Source organism: Cervus elaphus, chromosome 17 (assembly GCF_910594005.1).
Source record: "Cervus elaphus chromosome 17, mCerEla1.1, whole genome shotgun sequence".
Lineage (NCBI taxonomy): Eukaryota > Metazoa > Chordata > Mammalia > Artiodactyla > Cervidae > Cervus > Cervus elaphus.
This window is the reverse complement of record NC_057831.1, coordinates 8,501,053-8,522,749: the sequence shown is the minus strand read 5'-3', so window position 1 is coordinate 8,522,749 and position 21,697 is coordinate 8,501,053. Positions and strand designations below refer to the sequence as shown.

Sequence of the window (21,697 nt, the reverse complement as noted above, 5' to 3'; positions counted from 1 at the left end):
GACCATAGCCTTGACTATACAGACCTTAGTTGGCAGGGTGATGTCTCTGCTTTTCAACACACTGTCTAGGTTTGTCACAGCTTTCCTGACAAGAAGCCATCGTCTTCTGATTTCATGGCTGCAGTCACCATCCACAGTGATGTTGGAGCCCACAAAGAAGAAATCTGTCACTACTTCCAACTTTCCCCCTTCTATTTGCCATAAAGTAACGGGACCAGGTGCCATGATCTTAGTTTTGTTTTTGTTTTTTTTTTAATATTTAGTCTTAAGCCTGCTCTTTCACTCTCCTCCTTCACCATCATCAAGAGGCTCTTTAGTTCCTCTTCGCTTTCTGCCATTAGAGTGGTAATGAATTCTTACTATCATCTATTTTTCTTGCTTATTAACCTGTTGGTTTACTGTCTGTTTCCTCCAAGGAGATGTAAATTTCATACTCATCTGTCTTGTTAACAACTGCATTCCTGTACTTAGAAAATGTCTGTCACATATTAATACTATGACCTTGATAAATATCTGAGTGAAGTGAATGAATAAATAAATTAAGCCTCCTAAACTAACTGCATTAAAAAGGACAACAGTCTTTTGAAAATTTGAATGCTTAGAAAATCAACATTATGTTTTAGCTGCTAATGGTCACCACCCCTTGGATGTAAGCCTCATAACTCACCATGGCTACTCTCCCCTCATTTATCCCGTAGGACCTGTTATATATACATCTTAAACAGAGTGTTTAATTTGTCTCACAGGTGTTGTATGTCTAGATACTTTCTTGGAGAAATGAACTCAGTATTAAATGACACAGGAAAAGTAGATCTGGTATCTTCAGTCATTCAATCAACAATTTTTATTAACCACCAGTCATGGGGGGAAAGGTTTTCTCAAGACCACATTATTGATTATCTGAGTCCCTGTAGATATATATGCCTGTGGAGGAAAACATAAGTTATCATAACATCAAAACAATTACTTATAAACCAGCCATAAATAATATTAAATCATCTCTTACACCTCTCTCCTTTCAGGCATCCCTTGATGTTTTTCAGTGCATGACCTATGTGCCTATGTGAAGTGAGCCTTCTTTCCTAAGACTAGTATTGATCATCTCCTGTTCTTTAATACTTTAATTTCTGCAAATACAAATCACTTGCAGACTGAAATGTAAACTTACATAAGATATAAAATTTCTAGAAGCAGAACAAAGTGATGTTGGAGACTATTCTAATATTACATAAAGCCACTGATAATTAAAGGTTAAACCCAATTAAAAACCAGATAACAAAATCAACAAAGATCATTAACATAACAAATACCTGAAAAGAAAATTCTATTCAAACAAGTGCATTCTAGATTAAGAAAGCCTGCTGGAAATACTGAAGATCTTCAAATGTTAATTTTAAAAAACTGTATTTGGGAAGAAAAACTCTATGATTTTGTTGCAAATGTCAAACAAGTAAAGCTTTTTGCCAGAAACTATTTTACAAATTAGCTTGGAGTTTCCATTATAATTTAAATTTTGTTGGATTTAAAATAAATTTACTTTCATAACCTGTGGTTCCATTTTTCAAAGTAAAGTTCCAATCGAAACCTTTTCACTGATACTTTTTCATTTTAACTGGATTCACTTTTAAGTGTCCTTTTCTCTAGACTGCATTGTGCTCATGAAGCTTCTTGTGCACGTCAGGCACTGTGCTGGCACCCAGGGATACGGGCGTGAGCAAGCCCAGACCGCTGCTCCCCAAACCGAAACTTAGAATGTGTCCAGAAGTTAATTTATACACATACTGAATTTTGCTGTCATATGAAGTTATATGTCGTTGTTTAGCTGCTAAAGTCATCTCTGACTCTTTGAGACCCCATGGACGATAGCCACCAGGCTCTTCTGTCCATGGGATTTTCCAGGCAAGAGTACTGAAGTGGGTTTTGCATATACATGAATAAAGATGGAAAGACGAACATGTCAAATACGAGGGTAAATATACCAGATGGGATTCAAGAAACCTGGTTGACAGCTCTGACTGGGGCAACTCTCTCCTATGGCCTGGACAGGATCTCTACTTTCCCTTTTTTCTCTCCCTTGAATCTATGAGATTTTGAAAAGTATGTCTATCAGAGATACTGGAAGAAAAAAGCACCATTTTATTTAAACCTGGCGAGGCAGGTATTAACAATCCTACTTTCTAAATTAAGAAGCTAAATTAAATGGCTGAACCACACACACTCTATCTGGTAGCAAAACTAGGAATCAAATCTAGGTTTCTTATTCCAAGTCTTACTGCCTATAAGAATATAGAAGTTCCCACAACATCAATGTTTGTCATGAAGAAGACACCTCATAACATCCAGATGCAGTAGAAAGAGTCAAAAATCAAATTTAAGCATATAAGGTATAGAAAGAACACAGTCGCTCACAACGGCACATCCTCTGACTTAATTCTTTCCATCCAGACCACAAAAGGATGGCATACTAAACCACTGAGGCAAAAACAGTGTCACGGGACCCAGAACAAAAACTCTGAAGGCCAGTGTCCTTAAAAAAATCTGACTGAATCTCAGGCCTGCTTCTCTGAAAACAGGTCACGGTTTATAAACCTAAAATGATGCACTGAAAAGAACGTATATTAAACGTGTTCAAGATAAGAGTAATTCTCAGGGTTGCACTCCTGTTGTTCACTCACTAAGTTCAGGACTGATTCTGTGCAACCCATGCACTGCAGTACACCAGGCTCCTCTGTCCTCCACTGTCCCTGAGTTTGCCCAAACTCACACCCATCGAGTTGGTGATGCCATCTAATCATCTCATCCTCTGCTGCCCCCTTCTCTTCCTGCCCTCAATCTTTCCCAGCATCAGGGTCTTTTTCAGTGAGTCAGCCCTTCCCAACAGGTGGCCAAGGTACTGGAGCTTCAACTTCAGCAGCATCCCTTCCAGTGAATATCCAGGGTTGATTTCCTAACAGTTGATTAGTTTGATTTTCCTGCAGTCCAGGAGACTCTAAAGAGTCTTCTCCAGCACCACAATTCAAAAGCATCAGTTATTCAGTGCTCAAACTTCTTTATGGTCCAACTCTCACATCTGTCCATGACTACTGGAAAAACCATAGCTTTGACTATATGGACCTTTGTCTCTGCTTTTTAATATGCCGTCTAGGTTCAAAGGAGCAAGTGTCTTTTAATTTCATGACTGCAGTCACTATCCACTGTGATTTTGCTAGACTTAGCAAATAAAAATACTGGATACCAGTTAAAACTGAGTTTCAGATAAACAATGAATACAGTTTTAATATAAACAGTATCTAAAATTCAAATTATACTGAATTTATTTCAAATGACCATACTAGTCATTTGATATTCTGTTTTTCCCAACTGAAATTGTTGGCAGAGAGACATCAAAGAAAAGGTAGGTTCTGTGTAGCACATCAATGAGCTCTGTGCCATCAAATAACTAACTGTATCATTGAAAGGGCGCAAAGGATCCTGTGTGTTATGGTAACTGAACTTTGAAAGCTCTTAGATTAATAATGTGTGGCATAAAATTCTTCCTTACATCAAGCCTTTTCATTTTACTGTCCAAATCATGCCATATATTTAGTAGAGAAAAAACAAACTGCAATCTGCTTATATAACGGAGGCTGACACATTGCTAAACATTCTTGGGAAGCACTGAGAGGCTATGTTTTTAGTCATAAATCCCAAATTCCAATCTATACTTTAGCATTTGTTACCAATGGGATTTGTAACCAATAGCAGACAATTTTCTTCTGAGTTTCAATTTCATCCTGTTTCCAGCAGGGGAGACACTGACTGTTATAACTTCTTCCTAAAGTGCAAGGTGGCAACTATCTTCAGTTGAGTATAAAGTCAAGAAGACTAAACTGGCCATCAGGAGATCATTCTACCGGACAATCACTACTCTGGAGTTCATTCTCTCCTGAGTACAAGTTCTTCATTGTAAAAATGGGCAGCTCTCTGAACGGGTCAGGAAGATGCCCACAAGTGCTTACATTATCAGCAGACCAATAGGTGATGATTATTAGGTCAGTCAACTCTCGTCATCTCCTTTTGCCCCTTAGCTTCTTCTCTTTCTTATTCTTTCACTCATCTCACAGGGGTGATGTTCGAGTCAAATTAGAAAATGCACATGGAAGTATTTCAAACTCTCTTCCACATACTTAAGATGCTGCTATCTCCTAGACCCTTTCCAGTGGAGCTGCAGGGCTGGCCTAAGGGGCAATGGGTGTTTATTTCCTCATAACGTTCTCTGAGAGAATCAGAGAAAGCAAGGGGGGAAGAAAGGTCATGTTCCTGGTGGTACAGGCCCACAGGTTTAGCGGGTCTGATATGATTTGGAAACAGCCTGTCTACACGTACCCTGAGCACCTAGGTCTTTGTCCAAAGAAGATAGTGTAGATTGTTATTTATTATAGAATCCCACTAAGCTTCCCCCAAAAAGATGAGTTACATCATAACTCTACATAAATTACATCCTAGCTGTCTGAGCAAAAAGAACGAAATGGACGCAAATTCCACAAAGGTATTTTACCTCTGCTGGAGGTTCTAATAACTTAGAAACCCTACTTCCAAGTATAAGCAAGTCTTTGTTAACTGCCCTGCAAACAAAAACAGAGCAACCATCTTGAAGTCTTTGAGTTGATTTAACTTTTACAAGGCTGTTAATGAAAGACAACAGGCCCTGGATGCTAGAAATAAAGCCACAGCCAAAGGAAATGCAATAAAAGTTAATGCCAAGAATTTATAATCAATGACAAGATCCTGATGTTTAACATCCCATCCAAATCATTCCTTCTCTTCTCACCGAAACCTATTTTATTATCCTCTAGTCAGTTATTTCCTCCCATATTTTATTACAGAAAAAATTTCTTACCTCATAAATGAATTATATGCCTCTTTTAAAATAGGTAAACAGTTCAGTTTTGTTCTTAAACTTTTACAATATGTCTTAAAATAACTGGAGAAATCCTGCATGCGAGCTAACTCGCTTCAGTCGTGTCTGACTCTTTGTGACCCCATGGACTGTAGCCTGTCAGGCTCCTCTGTCCATGGAATTCTCCAGGCAAGAATACTGGAGTGGGTTACCATTTCCTTCTCCAGGGCATCTTCCTGACCCAGGGATTGAACCTGTGTCTCCTGCATTGGCAGGCAGGTTCTTTACCACTAGCACCACCTGGGAAGTGAGATGCAGAAACCCTGGAGGGTACCAAAATCAATGCCGGGAGTTATTTTCTCAGGTAACATAAATGTGAATACCATTTGTGATTTCAAACTTGTAACACAACTTGGCACAGATGCTGCTCACGGCTCACCAAGGGACCCTTTCCCACAAGGCAGGTAAAGAGCAAGTAAAGAAGTAAAGAACCTCAAAAGAGCAAGTAAAGAACCCCCCAAATTGATATTAATTAGATGGCAGGAAACGAAGCCAACTGGGAGCTGATAAAAACTTGCTATGAGTTATCAAAAATGTGACTTGGATTTTAAATCTCAAATCTTTTAAAACAATGAATCCAACCAGAAGTTTACTGCCTTAATATTCCACTTTAGTGAAGACTCTAGCAGCTCAAGAATCTTGCCCATGCAACGATGATGTAATATAAAAATCAGTGTCAGGAGGAATAATCTTTAGCATATTTTGACTTCATGAGGCTTCCTTAGAGTGTTAACAGCACTGCATCTTTCAAGACGATGTGTCAGGGTGGGTGGAGCGCCCTACAAAACTGAGTGGATGCACTCAAAGGCCCGGCAGCCAGGTTCCAGCAGCTGCTGCACGAAAAGGCTGCGTACTGGCATTTCCAGGGCCGGACGTTTGGGGTCTTTAATAATATACAGAGGAAAGGAATGAATACATCCACTTGTGAATGATTAAAAAAAAAAAACAAAAACAGAAGGGAATCTGTGGGGCAGAATGTCTAGGTGAATTGTCTGTTTTTTTTTTAATCATTGTAATAGAGTTTATCTCATCAAAATTATACACATGGCAGAAATAAAGTGCTATTTCATACTACACATCCCATGTGTTCATATTTTTAAAGCAGATGAAAAATATATTATTCTTAAAATAAGAGTCGAGGTAATGATTAAACTGAATGGTAGCAAGCTAATAATATCTGTTTTTACTGGATATTTAAATAGCTTTAATTTTTGTATATCACCTATACTTCATCTCAAACTTTTCAAAAATTTTATAAATTGATAAATAATATTGACTAAAAACCCTGGAGGAGGAAATGGCAACCCACTTCAGTATTTTTGCCTGGGAAATCTTATGGACAGAGGATTCTGGTGGGCTGCAGTCCATGGGGCTGCAGAGAGTCAGACATGACTGAGCGACTGAGCACACAGGCACATTCATTTAAAAAAAAATGGAAAGTCACTATCTGATGGCACATACTCTGTTAAGGATGAAAACTTTCCCCTTTTGCAATTTCTCATTTTCACTCAATAGTACTATCTATCACAGAAAGGAAAACTACAGTTTATAATTTATATTATAACTAATATAATTTTTCACTAATCTAATTAGATCACAGTTTTTTCCAAATGCCTATAATCTAGACGTATTAAATTGTATATGCAAAGCACTGCATAGTGAAATACAAGCTCTCACATAGCACTTCAAATATGATTAGCAAAAGGGATACACACACACAACGTAGCTCCATCCAATAATAACTTTACTTTCTACCAAAGTTGAACTTGCTCACTCAGGTTACAAAACGAATCTTAAAAAAGACAGGAATATCTTAAAATACATATTCAGTATTCCAGATGCTTTTCGAAAGGGAAAAATAATTAAAATACCTTGTCTAGGTTTTAAAGAAAATTTCTTGGCATCAAGAAAAGGAAACAATTTACAAAGCAGTGTAAAATTCTAAGGTAAACATAATAATTCTCATGCGCTAAAAATATAATTAGATGAAACCTACTTGTAGAGCAACTAGCTTAATGTGTTTTGTACTCTTGCCTAAAATAATGTACCAGAGGATAAAAATCCTTTGAAAATATACTGCAGGTAGGGTATCTGTAGTCTAATACTAAGAATATAATTGTTAACAGTCTAGTATATAAATTTTCAGCCACTCTATTTTAAAATATCATTAGAGAGTTCCCACTTTTTATGCTCTAAAATCATATATGGAAACAAAACGCACTTGGGCAAAGTCTCTAGGCAGCTCATTTAGTAACGGACTTGCACATTAAGAGGCACTAGGAGGAACTTCAGCCTCTTCCTGAGTCAAATTTCTCATGCCATTAAATCTCTGAGTCTTTCCTTTGCTTCCATTAATACTGACACTGAACTTCAGTGGAACATGGCGTATAAGGGCACCAGGTGGGACAGACTCAGGCTTCAACCCAAGCTGCTTCTAAGATAAGACCTCAGGTGCATTATTTATGCTGTCTATAAAACAGAGATAAGGGTATTAACCCTCATAGGCTTCCTAAGAAAATTAAGAAAAATGACACCTATGAAGTGATCGCATAGAGTCTGGTACTAAGGGTTTAATATATTAGTTACTGTTTTTAAGTTAATCAAACATTAACTGAAGTATATTTTCAAAGGCAATTAAGTTTTTTGTAAAAATAAAAAGAATTTATTCATGGATTTCTACAAAATAACTAGATGTTAGCCATTTGTTTTCCAAGCTCCTAGTTTAAAAGCACTAATTTCTCTACAAAAACACTTTTACAAAACAAAAAAGGTGTTTTAATGTCTGTAGTTTCTCAAACTAGAATTGAAAAAACATGGACTCCCTAGACCAATAACTATACTTATGTATGACAAAATTTTCTAAATAATAAAGAATAAGAGCTGATCATTTAGTTAAGAAAATCACTGAGAGAGCATAACTTGTTTTTCTATTACCACTCAGAACTTAATCGCTAAAAATAAGTTATAGAATTTGGAGGATGATGTGGTTTCTAAATACCAAAGATATAATAAAACTGTTTAACAATTGTGATAAAATACACAACTAACTGCCTATGATAAAAACCATAACAATATTTCATAAAAACCATAATTTTAAACTGGGGAATGGTTTCAATACTTGATAAAAACAATGCTTTAACATTTGCTACAGGAGACTTAGGGATTAAAGTCGGTCCGTTTTAGTTCCTACCCAAGGGGGCTTACTTGGGAGAATTCTGTAAGTAGGCTGATACTTGAGCCTCCCGGATGTTACCCTGGTGTGGTGTAACATTTGGGGAGACTTGCAGGGCGCCTCAAATAAAACAGAAGTAAAAGCTGCGGGCCCTGAATGACCCACAAGACACAACGCAGGAACGCGTTTTCAAGGCCACTATCAAAACAGCACCCCTTTCTTCCTTTCCCGTGTTTCTTCCATCTTCATGTGAATTAACTACTTAAGACGAGAATCAAGAAGAGTGTACTAATTTCCTGTCAAAGGATGGTTGATAACATAGAAATGGCTAAAATCATCTGTAGGAAAAACACAAAAAATCTCACATAAAATATAATAGATATTTCTCCTGCTCCTGGATCCTAATTTTACAGTTTTAGTTGCCATGTTTGGACACTTTGACCTAGATCCACCACTCTTACTTAGAAAATACTTAAAGAAGGAAACTATTCAAATCTGAGAAGTTGACACTCTGCCCTTCTAGTGAGAATCAAGAATGCTTAGGGATGAAAGAGAATTTTAAACTCATTTACAAATCTCTCTGCCTTGACTTCTCCCTGCTCCCATCTCACATAAAGTCAAGGTTTATTAACCTGGGCCAGTTACCAAGCTGGGGACACAGTTGGGAGGTCTGAACTCCCATTCCAGTTCCCTTTCCAGTACCTTCCACAGTCTTCAGAAGGTTCTGTTCAAACCATTAATACAAATTCACTTTAAAAGTGAGGACACAAAGTCTGTTAAATCCCTATTCTGCTGTTCTAATTTCCACATATCAGAATAGGGGGATGACTCCCCAAACTTGCAATTATAATTAAACCACTGGTGATTCCCAACATAAAATAAATTGTAACCTACTGAAAATCACTCTACAAAAAAGATTAAAAAATATGTATTTTTCCTTTAAATTTCTTAAGAACACTAGAAGTAATGCTATTATTAACATTTTACAGAGAAAGCAAATAAAGTACCTAAAGGTCATACTCTTAAGAAAGACGTAGTTTGGGAGTTGAAGCTTAAATCTGTCCTACCTGGGAACTTTAACCATCATAAACTGAAATAAATTTTAAAGGGCTCAGAACAGTGGTTGGAGAAGGCAATGGCACCCCACTCCAGTACTCTTGCCTGGAAAATCCCATGGAGAGAGGAGCCTGGGGGGCTGCAGTCCATGGGGTCGCTAAGAGTCGGACACGACTGAGCGACTTCACTTTCACTTTCATGCACTGGAGAAGGAAATGGCAACCCACTCCAGTGTTCTTGCCTGAAGAATCCCAGGGACTGGGGAGCCTGGTGGGCTGCCGTCTATGCGGTCGCACAGAGTCGGACACGACTGAAGCGACTTTGCAGCAGCAGCAGCAACCAAGTACTGCTGCCAGACTTCGGGGTGGCATCTGGAAACTCGTGTCAGAACAACGGGGTGCTCCTGACATGTAGTGTCTGGGGCCCAGGGATGTTAGACACCCTGCAAGACACTGAACAGCTTCTCACAACAAAATGTATCCCTACCAAAGGCCAAACAGCATCCCTTTAAGAAGCAATCTTTTACTATAATGGAAAAGAATCTGAAAAAAGAACATATATAAAAAATATACATACCATACATATATATAAAACATATATATATATATATATATATATAACTGAATCACTTTGCTGTAAACCTGAAACTCATACAATATTGCAAATCAACTATATTTCAATTAAAAAAGAAGAAGAAAAAAAGCAAGGGTTAATAAGAATAAAAGATTACCATACTATAACAGGGTATTAAATCAAACAGGGGAGATCTGAGACACCGCCAAGTGATTCCTCCAATAATCTCTACTCTGATGTTACAGTGAGTAGTTCCCTTGCTTCTGGTATGGATTAGAAACAAATGCTGCCTAAAGTTAATTAACATTCTCAAGTCTTCTCCAGCTATGAAAACATCTGAGAAGCTTACTGGGACCAAATATAAATAAAATGCATAACCACTTCATATGGTTTTACATTCAAATTTGACCAAGAGTTGGAAGAGACATGTTTTGCAATCTTCCATGCATTCATAATCACATGTATGAAAAATGTTCCTTAAAGAAGTATCTATTTACATCTAAAAGAAAATCTAATAACCAAAATCTATGCTGTAAGTATGTACGTCAATTTGTTTTGCAGCTTAGACATGGAGAAAAGATTAGACTAGATTGGCATGTCTCAATATGAGGTATGAGAAGGCCTCAGAGTCTGAAGCAAGTATGTTTTGAAGACCTGTAGTAGGCTCAGATGGTAAAGAACCAGCTTGCAATGCAGGAGACCTGTGTTCATTCCCTGTGTTGGGAAGGTCCCCGGAAGGAGGGCATAGCAACCCACTCCAGTATTCTTGCCTGGAGAATCCCATGGACAGAGAAGCCTGCTGGGCTACAGTCCGTGGGGTCACATAGAGCTGGACACAACTGAGCGACTAACACCCACACACAGTTTTTCTATGGAAATGCTACAATTCTGTGTTTTCACACTAACGACAATAACAACAAAGACAGACAAAGACATATACTTTAAATTACTGGGATGACTACCTTATAACCAACTACTATCCTGCAATTTTAGGAGTCAAGTTTATATTTGTGTTTACAGTCACACTGCAGCCCAAAGGTTCTGGGATAAGGAGAAAATAAAAGAGGTAGATTTAATATGCAAATATGCTTTCAAGCCAAGTAAAACCAAAAGCTGGTGTACTGTGCTATAGGACTGAAAGTTTCATGACTGTTGAGAGAGACCCAGTGGGAAAAATGAGTCATCACAAGGCAACTGTAGCAAAGGCAAGATGACCTCACCAGACCCCAGCATCGTCCTGCAATTAGGGCCACATTCACTCCGCAAGGATGATTTAATGAGTGTTGTCAATTTGCATTTGGCTAGAGTTTTATCATTTTATTCATAATTAACTTATACATTTATTTTGGTATTGCAGTTGCACAAATGCTATAACTATGATTAAATTATACCTACTCTTAAGAATTCCACATTTAACTAACATTAAAATAAGAGAAAGTCAATATTAGCTATGGCAGATAGCTGGAACTTCTGGGTGCACTCACATCACTTTCGTTTGGGAACTTTTCCTCCCTCACTGACACATCACACTATGGGTTACCTGCCCCAACAAAGGAAGGAGACAAACCTATTCTTCCAGAAATAAAGGTTGGTCCAGAGCAGGCAAATTATGCAAGTAAGGCCAAAATAATTCTCAGAGGACTGACATGGATAAGAAGGTATTTCTCAAACATCAAAAGTTTAAGACCCACATAAACTTGCCAAGAAAAATGTTCCAGCACATGAAGAAAGCCTGCTGGAGAATAAAACCAATATAGCACAGTGTCAAAAGGATGGCTGAACAAATGGATGGATGGTGGGATGAATGGATGGTGAGATGGATGGAGGGAAGAAAGTGGGAAAGACAGATTGATTAGATATATATACAGGCCAAAAAAAAGAATACTGACAAGATTATATCATCCCGCTGAATTTCACATCCAAACCAATCCCCAGGAATGTCAATTTTGCATGAGTTCAACATGAATTTCTGTCATTTGTGACCAAAAGTTTTTAAACTAAAATACTGGAGGTCAATAAGAATGTCTTTCTTTCACAGGGGAAGCTTACTTAAATTTGAGAAACACTGGATTACACGATCTCCAGCTCTATAAAGTTCAAAGATTCTGTGTGTGTTTTAAACATTTCACCAGCTTTAAAAAAAAATCAGGATCTTTTCTTATAACCTCAGCACGCTTATTCAACAGAAAGTAGAAGTGATTACTTTTTTCATGATTATTACCAGCGATATTATATCAGATAGGAGACTTTTCTCTCTCAAGTTTAGATGTAATAAAATTATTCAGAAAAGACAATTTCAAAAAGTTAATCTTACGTCATGATTCAGAATCAAGGAAAAGGTTTCAAAGCATATAGAAGCTAATAATGGCACCTAAGATTTTAAAAAGCAAGTTCACTACAAACGACAAACGGGGCACATATATATATATATACACACACACACACACACATATACACACATGCATCCATATATATATTGAGTAGGAAAAGTTTGTTTTTTTCCATAACATCTTCCGGAAAAAAACAGAGGAACTTTCTGTCCTACCCAATAAAAGGCTTTAAGCTTTTAATATTTATCGGAATGATTCTTATAAACTTAACACTCAGTTTGCTTTACCTGCCTGATATTTAGTTGGTAATACATATAAATTCCTACCAGTAAGAGAAAATGAATAAAGCACTCACACCATGAAAAAGAAAAAAAAAAAAAAGATTCAAAATAAAATGAGAATACCAAGTCAGTAAGTAAGATTACAGAGCTAAGTATCAAGTGAATGACTCATATGGAAAAGTTTCTTCAGTTTTTATTCTTAGGTTGTAACTCACAGGTACTTTTTTTTTAACTGAACCTGATTTAACAGATATTTCCAAGGCCACACCAATCAGCCACATCAATTGGTCAACTAAATCTGTATCTGTTCAGCTAAACTAATCTCATAGGAAGTCCTACACAGTCAGTAGCCACTCTGCATTCCAAATTCAGTCATTTTTCAACCCTTCACTGTCAATCACCTCAGTGATTTATTTAATTACTCTGCAGTCCTTACCAAAGGCTTTTATCCTAAGAAAAGCTTTTATCCTACACTTAGCCCTGAAAACAAAGAAAGAAAACAACTCAATACAACAGTTACAGGTTTAACAAATTGTTTGTTTGAAAAATATTTGGGACAAACTAATAAACAGCAAGCAGTTTTTCCCCCAGCCTTTTTAACTATGAAAGAACTTTCTCCCAACCATTATTAAAATGTACTATGAAGTTCAAGCAGTTTTAAGTTAAATTGCGTCTTCATACCTAGAGGAAGCAAAGCATCTTGGTAAGACATACTCTCTGTAATGAGGTGAGGGTGAAGGTACAAACTCTATCCATACAACTTGAAAACACCTTCAAATATTTTAAAAGAAATGATATCAGAGACAAGACTCAAGTCATTTCTTTAGATGGAACTATCTAAATAGGAAATTCTGTTGCACCACATAATCAAAATGCTAAAAGTTGCTCATCTTTAGGTATTGAAGATGACTTCATGAAAATATTAGCAATTTCTATAGATTTTTAGATCACAAACTGAAAAAAAAAAGTTAATGAAATGTATTACAAACCTAAGTATTATATTAATATTAAACAAATATATTTATTTTGAGATATTTATGACTAACTGCCACTGCATTGGTTCTATCACAGTTTTAGGAATCATGATCTTGTATTGGGGGCTCTAAAAATGGAACTAAATATAAAACCTTGAGAACATTAGTGACAGAAGAGCAATGAGAAGCATCATTTCAGGGGCTCCTGCAGATTCTTCTAGATTTAATCACATCCAAATTCAATCCACATGAGAACTTTTAGGGCACTAAAAAGTGCCTTAGAGCTGGCTATAAGAACCCTGGTTATAAGCAATACAAGGATAAAAGGACATTATCACACCAGAATTACCATAATAAAAATATGAGAAATAATATCAAAGCCCGACTAAGTCAATATGCACAGGATTATATTGTCTTCAACCCTAATGACTACATAACAAAATATGTTTAACAAAATGTTTGTCTGAAAACTGTGAAAAGTTTATATTCCTATATGATATAGAAATTATCATTTTAAAGAGTGAATAGCAATATTTAGTTTATACCCATCATCTGACTTTAAGAAAAATATTTTGCAAATAATAATTACAGCTTCAAGAGATAAAAAAAATATTAAAAACAAGCAAACAAAAAAGAAAGAATCCTAAACAGTGAACTTGGAACACCAACTAATTCACCACAGCTTTGCAGTGTTAAATAAAAAGTCTATCATAGAAAACTGCATGGGAGTGTAAAACTTCTGTTTCTGGACTTTGATCCAAGAAGTCATAAAAAGTTGCCCTCACTTAATATCTCCTATTTCCAGTATGTGCCAAATATTCTCAAGCTTTTGTCTAGTACAAAACAAAGTAATGAAAAGTCAATCATATTACCTCGTCAATACTAAATGACATAAAACACTGCCCACAATCACAGAGCTGGTAAGTAATATTGAAAGGTAAATTATTCTAATATGCTGTCAAGAATAACCACAGCTGTTAAAGTGGCATTAGCATCAGAAAGGCTTCATCTGCAAAGGCAGGGGCATTTAAGCCCCTAAGGAACAAGGTATCTCAAACCTGGAGGACTGCAAAGTTTTCTACAACAGCAAGGGTGGGAGTTTTCCACAGGTTTTAGTTTCCAGTCGCAAACTAATTTTTATGCCAATAGATTATGTTATGAATTGTTCAACTGACACTCTCAAATCCACTTCAACAGGTTTTGACTGCTAAAAACCATTTATTTGTGTGCTGCACGCTCTGGCTTCTAAGGACGTGTTTAGCTCTGTATTGAAAGATTATTTTGGAAAACAATGTAATATAGCAGCAATAATTGCTTTCCAGGTCAATCAAAATTCACAGGTGTTTAAATGAGAGTTTAGGAGTGCCAGAATCTTCCTTCTATTCAATGACTACTATTGGGTGCAGACCATTCAGTCTGGGAAAAGAACAGAGAAGCACAGATAAATGTCAAACAATTAAATCAAATAAGGAGGAAATAGTTCTACCAATAAGCCTGTCTACAGATGCAGATGGCCAATCTAAGTAAATCCAAATTTATTTTAAATAAATAAACATGCAAACCGCCCCCACAGAGCTATTCTATTTCACAAGTTTCCTGAATTACAACAGTATTCATTTTATACATACAAAATTTAAGAAAAGGGGGGTAGCAAAGTAACAGGAGCTTCTGGTTAAACACACACACACACACACACAGCTCAGCTGTAAAGTTAGTGTCTGCAATTAGATTTTACCGCAACCATGTGAATCACATGGTTTAGCAGGGTGGCATTTTTATGTCCAACCTCTCATTCTTAAAATTTTAAGTCTCCAGCTAATGCTATCAAATATAAGCCCAAATTGGAATACTGTTTCTAGAAAAAATTATGGCTACGCACAAGACTTAGATTATATTCTTCACACTGACAACTTTCAGCACTTTATAATTCCTAAAACTGAGGGCCTGTACTATTCTTGAATATCTTCACTTTCATTTTCCAACTTCTACTCAACACAAACTCTTCTCTCAAGATTATATATATATACACACACACATATCACAGAAAGTGTTCAGCCTACTCTCAACATCAACTGTAATATAAAAACTCCAACTGAAGAAAAAGTCTTTAACAGTCTCAGATGATCTAAATTTTATACTAAGTAGTGTCATTTTGAGAACTGAGATTTTAATCCTATGCTACTTCGGAGGGAAAAAAATGTGAAAAGAAATGTAACTGAATTCACTTAATTTATTAGGAAAAAATATTACTCTTCAAGTTTTGGCAGATTCTCAAAGTGAAGTATTCTTATGTATGAGTTAAAAGCTACCGCCAAACACCCCCAAGTTTGTGTCTTTAAAGGGAGAGGAAAGAAAACAAAACAAAACAAAAGGATATTAACTCTGATTTTTAAATAAATAATTTCGTTCTTTCTTAATAATATGCCTAAGGAACATCTCTAAAGAACATCCCCCTTCACACTTAAAAGATCAGCCCAGATCTCCTGCCCAGTCTCTTATGCGCTGTAATTCATTAAGGGTGGAAGTGTGCAAACGGTGAAACGAATCCGGAGACAGACGGCCTCGGAGGAGACCACCTCTGGAAACTGTTGGCCTCCAGCAATGGATAATTCCAGGCCTAGACGGTCTTGGTGCTCACCCCAAACTCACAGAAAAGTGCCCTTCGGAAAGAAACCACTTCCATTCAGGGTTTATCCTCTGGTCACTCCAGATTAAGTATTGTGATAGAAGACGAAAGCGGGGAGAAGAGGATTTTAAAAGGAAGGCGGAGTAATCAAACAGAAGAGAGAAGGTTTGTCCCCAAACCTGCGCCTCTGTTAAAAACCCCCGAAGTCATCAAACCGATACCAACCCTGAACGTTCGTTGGGAGAAACGGAGTTAAAAAGACTCATCTAAGATTTCAAAATTATTACCTCTGCAGGAATGTAAACGAAGACAAAAATGTCAAAGAACGCATTTTCAATAGAGCATCTCCCAGCCGGTGCGACCCGGGTGCCACCAGCCAGCACAGCACCCGGCCCCACCGCGCCCCTCGGGAAAAGTGGGAAAGACGGGGGGACTGCTGAAGGAAGTACCTTGTTTTGTCTCCAAAGGGCAACATAGCAAACGTGGGAAGTTGGAGGTGCACACCAGGCGGCCTCGGCGGACCCTGGACTGCAGGAGGCGTCGGGGGGCGACGACTCGCCCAGGTGAGGCGGGTCGCTCGAAGCCGGCTTCCCTACGGTCCCCGCCGTCGCGCCGCCGCCCGCCGCCGCCCGCTCGCCCCGCGCCGCGCCGCCCCCTGGCGGGGAGCGCCAGGCCGGACCGCGGCCGTGCGCCGGCGGGTGGGAGCCCGGCTGCCAGCCCCGGCCGGCTCTTCCACCATCACCGCCCCGCGTGCGCCTCCCTCCCGGCCGAGGCGGCCAGCTCCGGCTGCCCGAAGGCCGCTGCCCCGAGCCGGCGACGGCGAAGTCCGGGCCCCTTCTCCAAAGGAGTGCGCCTGGGAGTCAGCCCGCGTCCGCGCGCAGCAGCCTTGCCCTGGCTGCGGCTTCGCATCAACTCTCCGGCTTCCGGGCACCCGCCAGCCTCCCACTCTTCGTTCCACCCTCCTAGCCCCTCGGCTTCAGCCTCAATGCCTCTCCAACTCTCCCGCGGGCGTTTCCCACGCGCGCCTCGACTGTCAGCCGCGCAGCCTCCTCCCAAAGCACAGGCTCCCTCCTCCCCGCCCTCCGCAGCAGCCGCCCGGGCGCTTGGCTCCGGACCAGGAAGACTGGCCTCCGGGGTCGCCTCGGGCCGCGCGGGACCTGCCACCCCCCGGGGTCAGCTCTCCGCCGTCCTTTGTGTGCGCGCCGCCAGCCCCTCTGCGGAGCGCCTTCCACGCCGCCGCCTCGCGCGCAAACGCGAAGGAGAGGAAGAGCGCGGGACAACTAGGGGACTGGAAGGGGTAAAAGACGACAGCACTCACTCTGGGAAGGTTCCGGCATGGTGCTGGCTTTGGGCTGCTTCTCGGTCTCGCCCCTACCCCGGCTTCCCCGCCCCGCCAGGGCCGGGGCAAAGGGGGACGGGGAGGAGCGGAGCCACGGGGACCGCGTTGGAAATGGTGCTTCCGGAGCTGCAGGGAAGGGGGTCAAACACTGTTTTGGTTTCGCTAAGGAGATTTAGGGGGACCAGGAGGCTAGAGAAAGGCCCGTGAGCGCAAATATATGGAAATAATCTTGCTCCCAGGGAATACCAGGGCAGCCGGCGTGTAGGGGGTGGGGGTGGGGGTTCGGCACATACATTTTTGTATTTGAACTTTTGTGAGCAAGTTGGATCGGATCCGACGCTTGGATTTTTCGACTGTACTCGCCTTAAAAGTCGAGGTCTCTACACCGTAAGATCATGGCCCTACTTCAAAAGCACAGGGCCTGAGAGTGGAGGCTGTTTAATGCTTAAGGAAGGGAATTCAATAGGGAAGAGAGAAACCCCAGGTCATGCTCCTTGCCCCGGCCGGGTCTTCCGTGGCTCCTCCTCTTACCTGGTGCCTTTCCTAACAAAGTAAGAGAAGGTAAAGTTCCAGTGATCGTCCAGCCACGCTTCGACCGAGTCCTGGTCCCATTGCTGTTGAGGCCGCGCGGAGCCGGGGCCGGCCCTCTCCATGATCAGCCCGGCTCTCTGCGGTCAGCTGGTGCTGGTTTTCCACTCCAGCTGGGGTCCTTTCCCTCGGAGGAGCAGAACTCGCCTCGAGACCCTCCCCCTTCGCCCTGCTTCAGTCGGGCCGGCTTTCGGCGGAGCTGCTCAGGCGCCGGGCCAGCCTCCTGCCGCGCCCCGCCTCTCCCGGTCCTCACCGCTTCCAGGTGCGGCGGGCGGGGCGGTGCTGCAGCCCCGCGCCTTCCCCGGGGTCTGTCTGAGACTGGCTCTGGAAGTCTCTCTAGGCTCCAGATTCCGAGGCGGCCGGGGCGCCGACTGGCGAGCTCTCCGGAGGCCTAGTGGCCAGGACTAGAAAGGAGGCCAGGCGGCCGCTGGGGTGCGCTGCGTGCCAAGCCGGCTCCGGAGGAGCGCGCAAAGGTGACTGTGGATGTGTTCGCTGAGCGTCCCGCTCTAGGCAAGGGAAGGTCACGCTGTGGAGACGCAGCCCAAACCCAGAGAGCGGTAGCTGGGGAAATTTTCGCCCGAAAATGAGAGGTGCTAGTAGCCCGGGCTCTTTCACCCGGGCCTGGGAGAACAATGACTGTCTTGCCTCGCTTTCCGCCAGATCAGCGCGTGGGTCTGGGAGGAGCTGGGGCCCACGGCCCACGGAGCCCGGACAGCGCAACCGCTCAGGGCGCCCCCGCCAAGGACCACGTCTGGGGTGACGAGATCTGGGACGTGAGTCACCAAAATAGATTCGACAGTCCTGGTGGGTAACTTCTAACAGAGCCATTCCTGTGATTAAGGTTAATACTAACCATAGTAAGTATAAATTAACTGCCTTCACAGGAAAGGCTTAATTTGCCTTTCTTTGCATTAAGCCCCCTTTCCTAACTGGAAAAAGATAAAGGTAAATTGAAATACAATAATCACTATGGTTTGTGTATGAAATCGCAAATCTCCATACAAGTAGGTTAACTTGCTCGTAGGGGCAGTCCCCAGGTACCGTGCAGAGCAGCCAGTTAGCCCAGTTTTTAATTCGTCATTTATATTGAACTGGAGTTAAAATACACATGCCTCGAAAAATGTATCCGTTTAAAAGGGCTCGGCATTCCTACCCTGTTTTGTCGTATTCTTATCATGCTTTGATAGGGCTTCCCTTGTGGCTCAGCTGGTAAAGAAACTGCCTGTAACTGCGGGAGACCTGGGTTCGATCCCTGGGTTGGGACGATCCCCTAGAGAAGGGAGAGGCTACTCACTCCAGTATTCTGGCCTGGAGAATTCCCTGGACTGTATAGTCTGCTGCTGCCGCTGCTAAGTCGCTTCAGTCGTGTCGGACTCTGCGTGACCCCGTAGACGACAGCCCACCAGGCTCCCCTGTCCCTGGGATTCTCCAGGCAAGAACAATGGAGTGGGTTGCCATTTCCTTCTCCAATGCATGAAAGTGAAAAGTGAAAGTGAAGTCGCTCAGTCGTGTCCGACTTGTAGTGACCCCATGGACTGCAGCCCACCAGCCTCCTCCATCCATGGGATTCTCCAGGCAAGAGTACTGGAGTGCCATTGCCTTCTCTGTATAGTCTACCAGGCTGCGAAGAGTCAGACACGACTGAGCGACTTCACTTCACTTCTGTCATGCTTCACAAAAAAAGAATTGGGAGTCTTCCCTTGCTTTGTTCTCATCCCCATCTCCCTGCAGTTTTAATATGGTATTTTGCAATGACCTAATTTTTTTGGCAGAATTAAACTGGAGCTGTGTGTTTCACAATGTGTGAACGACACCATTAGCAGTGATATACCAAAAGTGATGTAGCTGACACACTTTCAACAAACTCCTTTCAAAATATTCTTGGCAAGAATGTAAGACATTACTCACTACATAGAAACACATAATTAAACAGATAATATGAGAACTTTAATAAATGTCTTCCAGTCCCCCAGTTTATACTTCCTTCATTAAATAATTGTCCTTTTGTAATTTCAGTTTCTTTGAAAGTTCACTGTTGTATGCAAGTAGCCACAAACCAGTAAAAAGCAAGCAAAGGAGTATGAAATAATACATGGTAAGTTATATCAGACTTTTAAATGAGAATTATTTTCTAATTTCTTACTATGATAGTGATTATAGTGCTCATGACCTAAAGACCATCTCCTCAGTGGTCAGGTTTTCTCTGTGGAAGGTCATGCATTTCTCCCCTCAGGAGGTCAATTATAATTTAAAATTCTACTTCCAACTAAGGATGGAGTGAATTTTTGGCTTAAAAATGCTTGCTTTGGTTGGCTACCATGATTAAATAAACAGGCATTATCCAAATGTCCGTTTTCTCTCCCAACCTGAAAGGGTTAAATTATCAGAAACCAGGAAGGCGTCTAAAAAATTATGCAAGAAAAACAATCCCTGGACTCTCCCATCAGTGAGTCTCAAGTCTGTGTGGTATAGATGTTGGGTGGGGGTTACTGTGAAGGCCGTTACCTGAGTGAGTATATCACAAGGGAAGGGGATGAGGCATTTCACACTGTTCTAATCTCTAGAAAACTCAGATAAAACAATACCTCTTGTAACTTTAAAGTACTTAAAGTTAAGAATATTTTGAACTGGCCTCACCCTGGCATCTGTTCTCCAGCTCCTTTTATCCTTTATCCCAATTTCCCCATTTTTTTTTAACATACATTCTTTCTAACTTATTGGTATGGATTGCTCTAAGCATATCAAATCTTGTTTTAGAATAAGTTGAAGGATGAGTAAATAATAAACATTACCAGGAAATAACCTGGAAAATGATGTAAATGCTACTTAAAAAAACTTGCACTGACTTAACACAAAGCCCTCCAACCTGTTATATTCTCATTGTACTAGGAAAAAACCCGAAGTCTCTAACATGGCTTACAAGGTTTTGTGTGACTTTTACTCATTTCTGTTGCTAAAGGTTTTGTTCATACAACTAGAAAAAACAAACAAAACAATGGATGATCAAATTCCTTTTCCAAAAGAGAACACAGATTATAAAAGTCATGACATCTTTCCTGCCTTTTTTTTTTTTTTTCAAACACTACATAGTATCTTCTTTTTTCTTACAGCAAACCTATATATTCTAAGCTTGAGAAAACTGAGTAAATATATTAGCACATATAATAGGATCTAGGTCCCTCATTGTTGAAGGGGAAGCCTAGAAGGTACATTGTGATGTTGAAATGCAATTGGAGGTTACAAATTAAATGTGTGTGTGTGTGTGTGCATGCATGCATAATGCGGGGAAATCCCACATGACAAGGAAATGCAGGCAGCTTTTAAGAGCTGTGGGCAGCCTCTAGCTGATAGCCTACAAGGAGCTCCAGCCACCAAGAAAATTAATTCTTCGGTGTTGTAACTGCAAGACGAAGACTAAAGTGAGCTCAAAAGCAGGTATTTCCCCAGTCACGCCTCAAATGGGACCACAACCACAATTCCCGCCAATAAACTGATTGCACCCTTATGAGATGCTAAGCAGTAGACATCTTCATAATCAACATCTTAATAACACTGAGTCCTATATCTATTAATGTATGTATTTATCCATTTACTTCAATCTTTCAAAATTTCTCCCAGCAGTGTCTTGAAGTTTTTAGTGTACATGACTTACATGTATTTTGTTAAACTTATTTCAGTATCTATCCCACTGTCACTGAGAAATACTAGAAGCAATGATATTCATGTGGCAGGGTACACTTAGTCCCAGATTTTGGTTTAAACATATCTTTCTTCACTTCAAAAGAAACCAAGAGTCTCTGTAGAAGATTCCAGGTCTGT

At 40.5% G+C, this 21,697-nt stretch overlaps 1 protein-coding gene across 4 annotated transcripts in view; it reads right to left on the bottom strand.

Annotated features, from left to right (window-relative positions):
* The window catches only part of PDE5A (phosphodiesterase 5A), a 149,688-nt gene extending 131,450 nt beyond the window's left edge, over positions 1–18,238 (bottom strand). For 2 of the 4 annotated variants that reach the window (XM_043871546.1, XM_043871549.1), the window contains exon 1: positions 17,822–18,238. In XM_043871546.1, coding sequence (XP_043727481.1) covers positions 17,822–17,943 — 122 coding nt within the window. In that variant the 5' untranslated portion in view covers positions 17,944–18,238. Of the gene's footprint in view, positions 1–16,400; positions 16,450–17,269; positions 17,363–17,821 lie in introns of those variants that run through there. The other 2 variants (XM_043871548.1, XM_043871547.1) reach the window with 2 other exon arrangements.
* Positions 18,239–21,697: the final 3,459 nt, after the last annotated feature.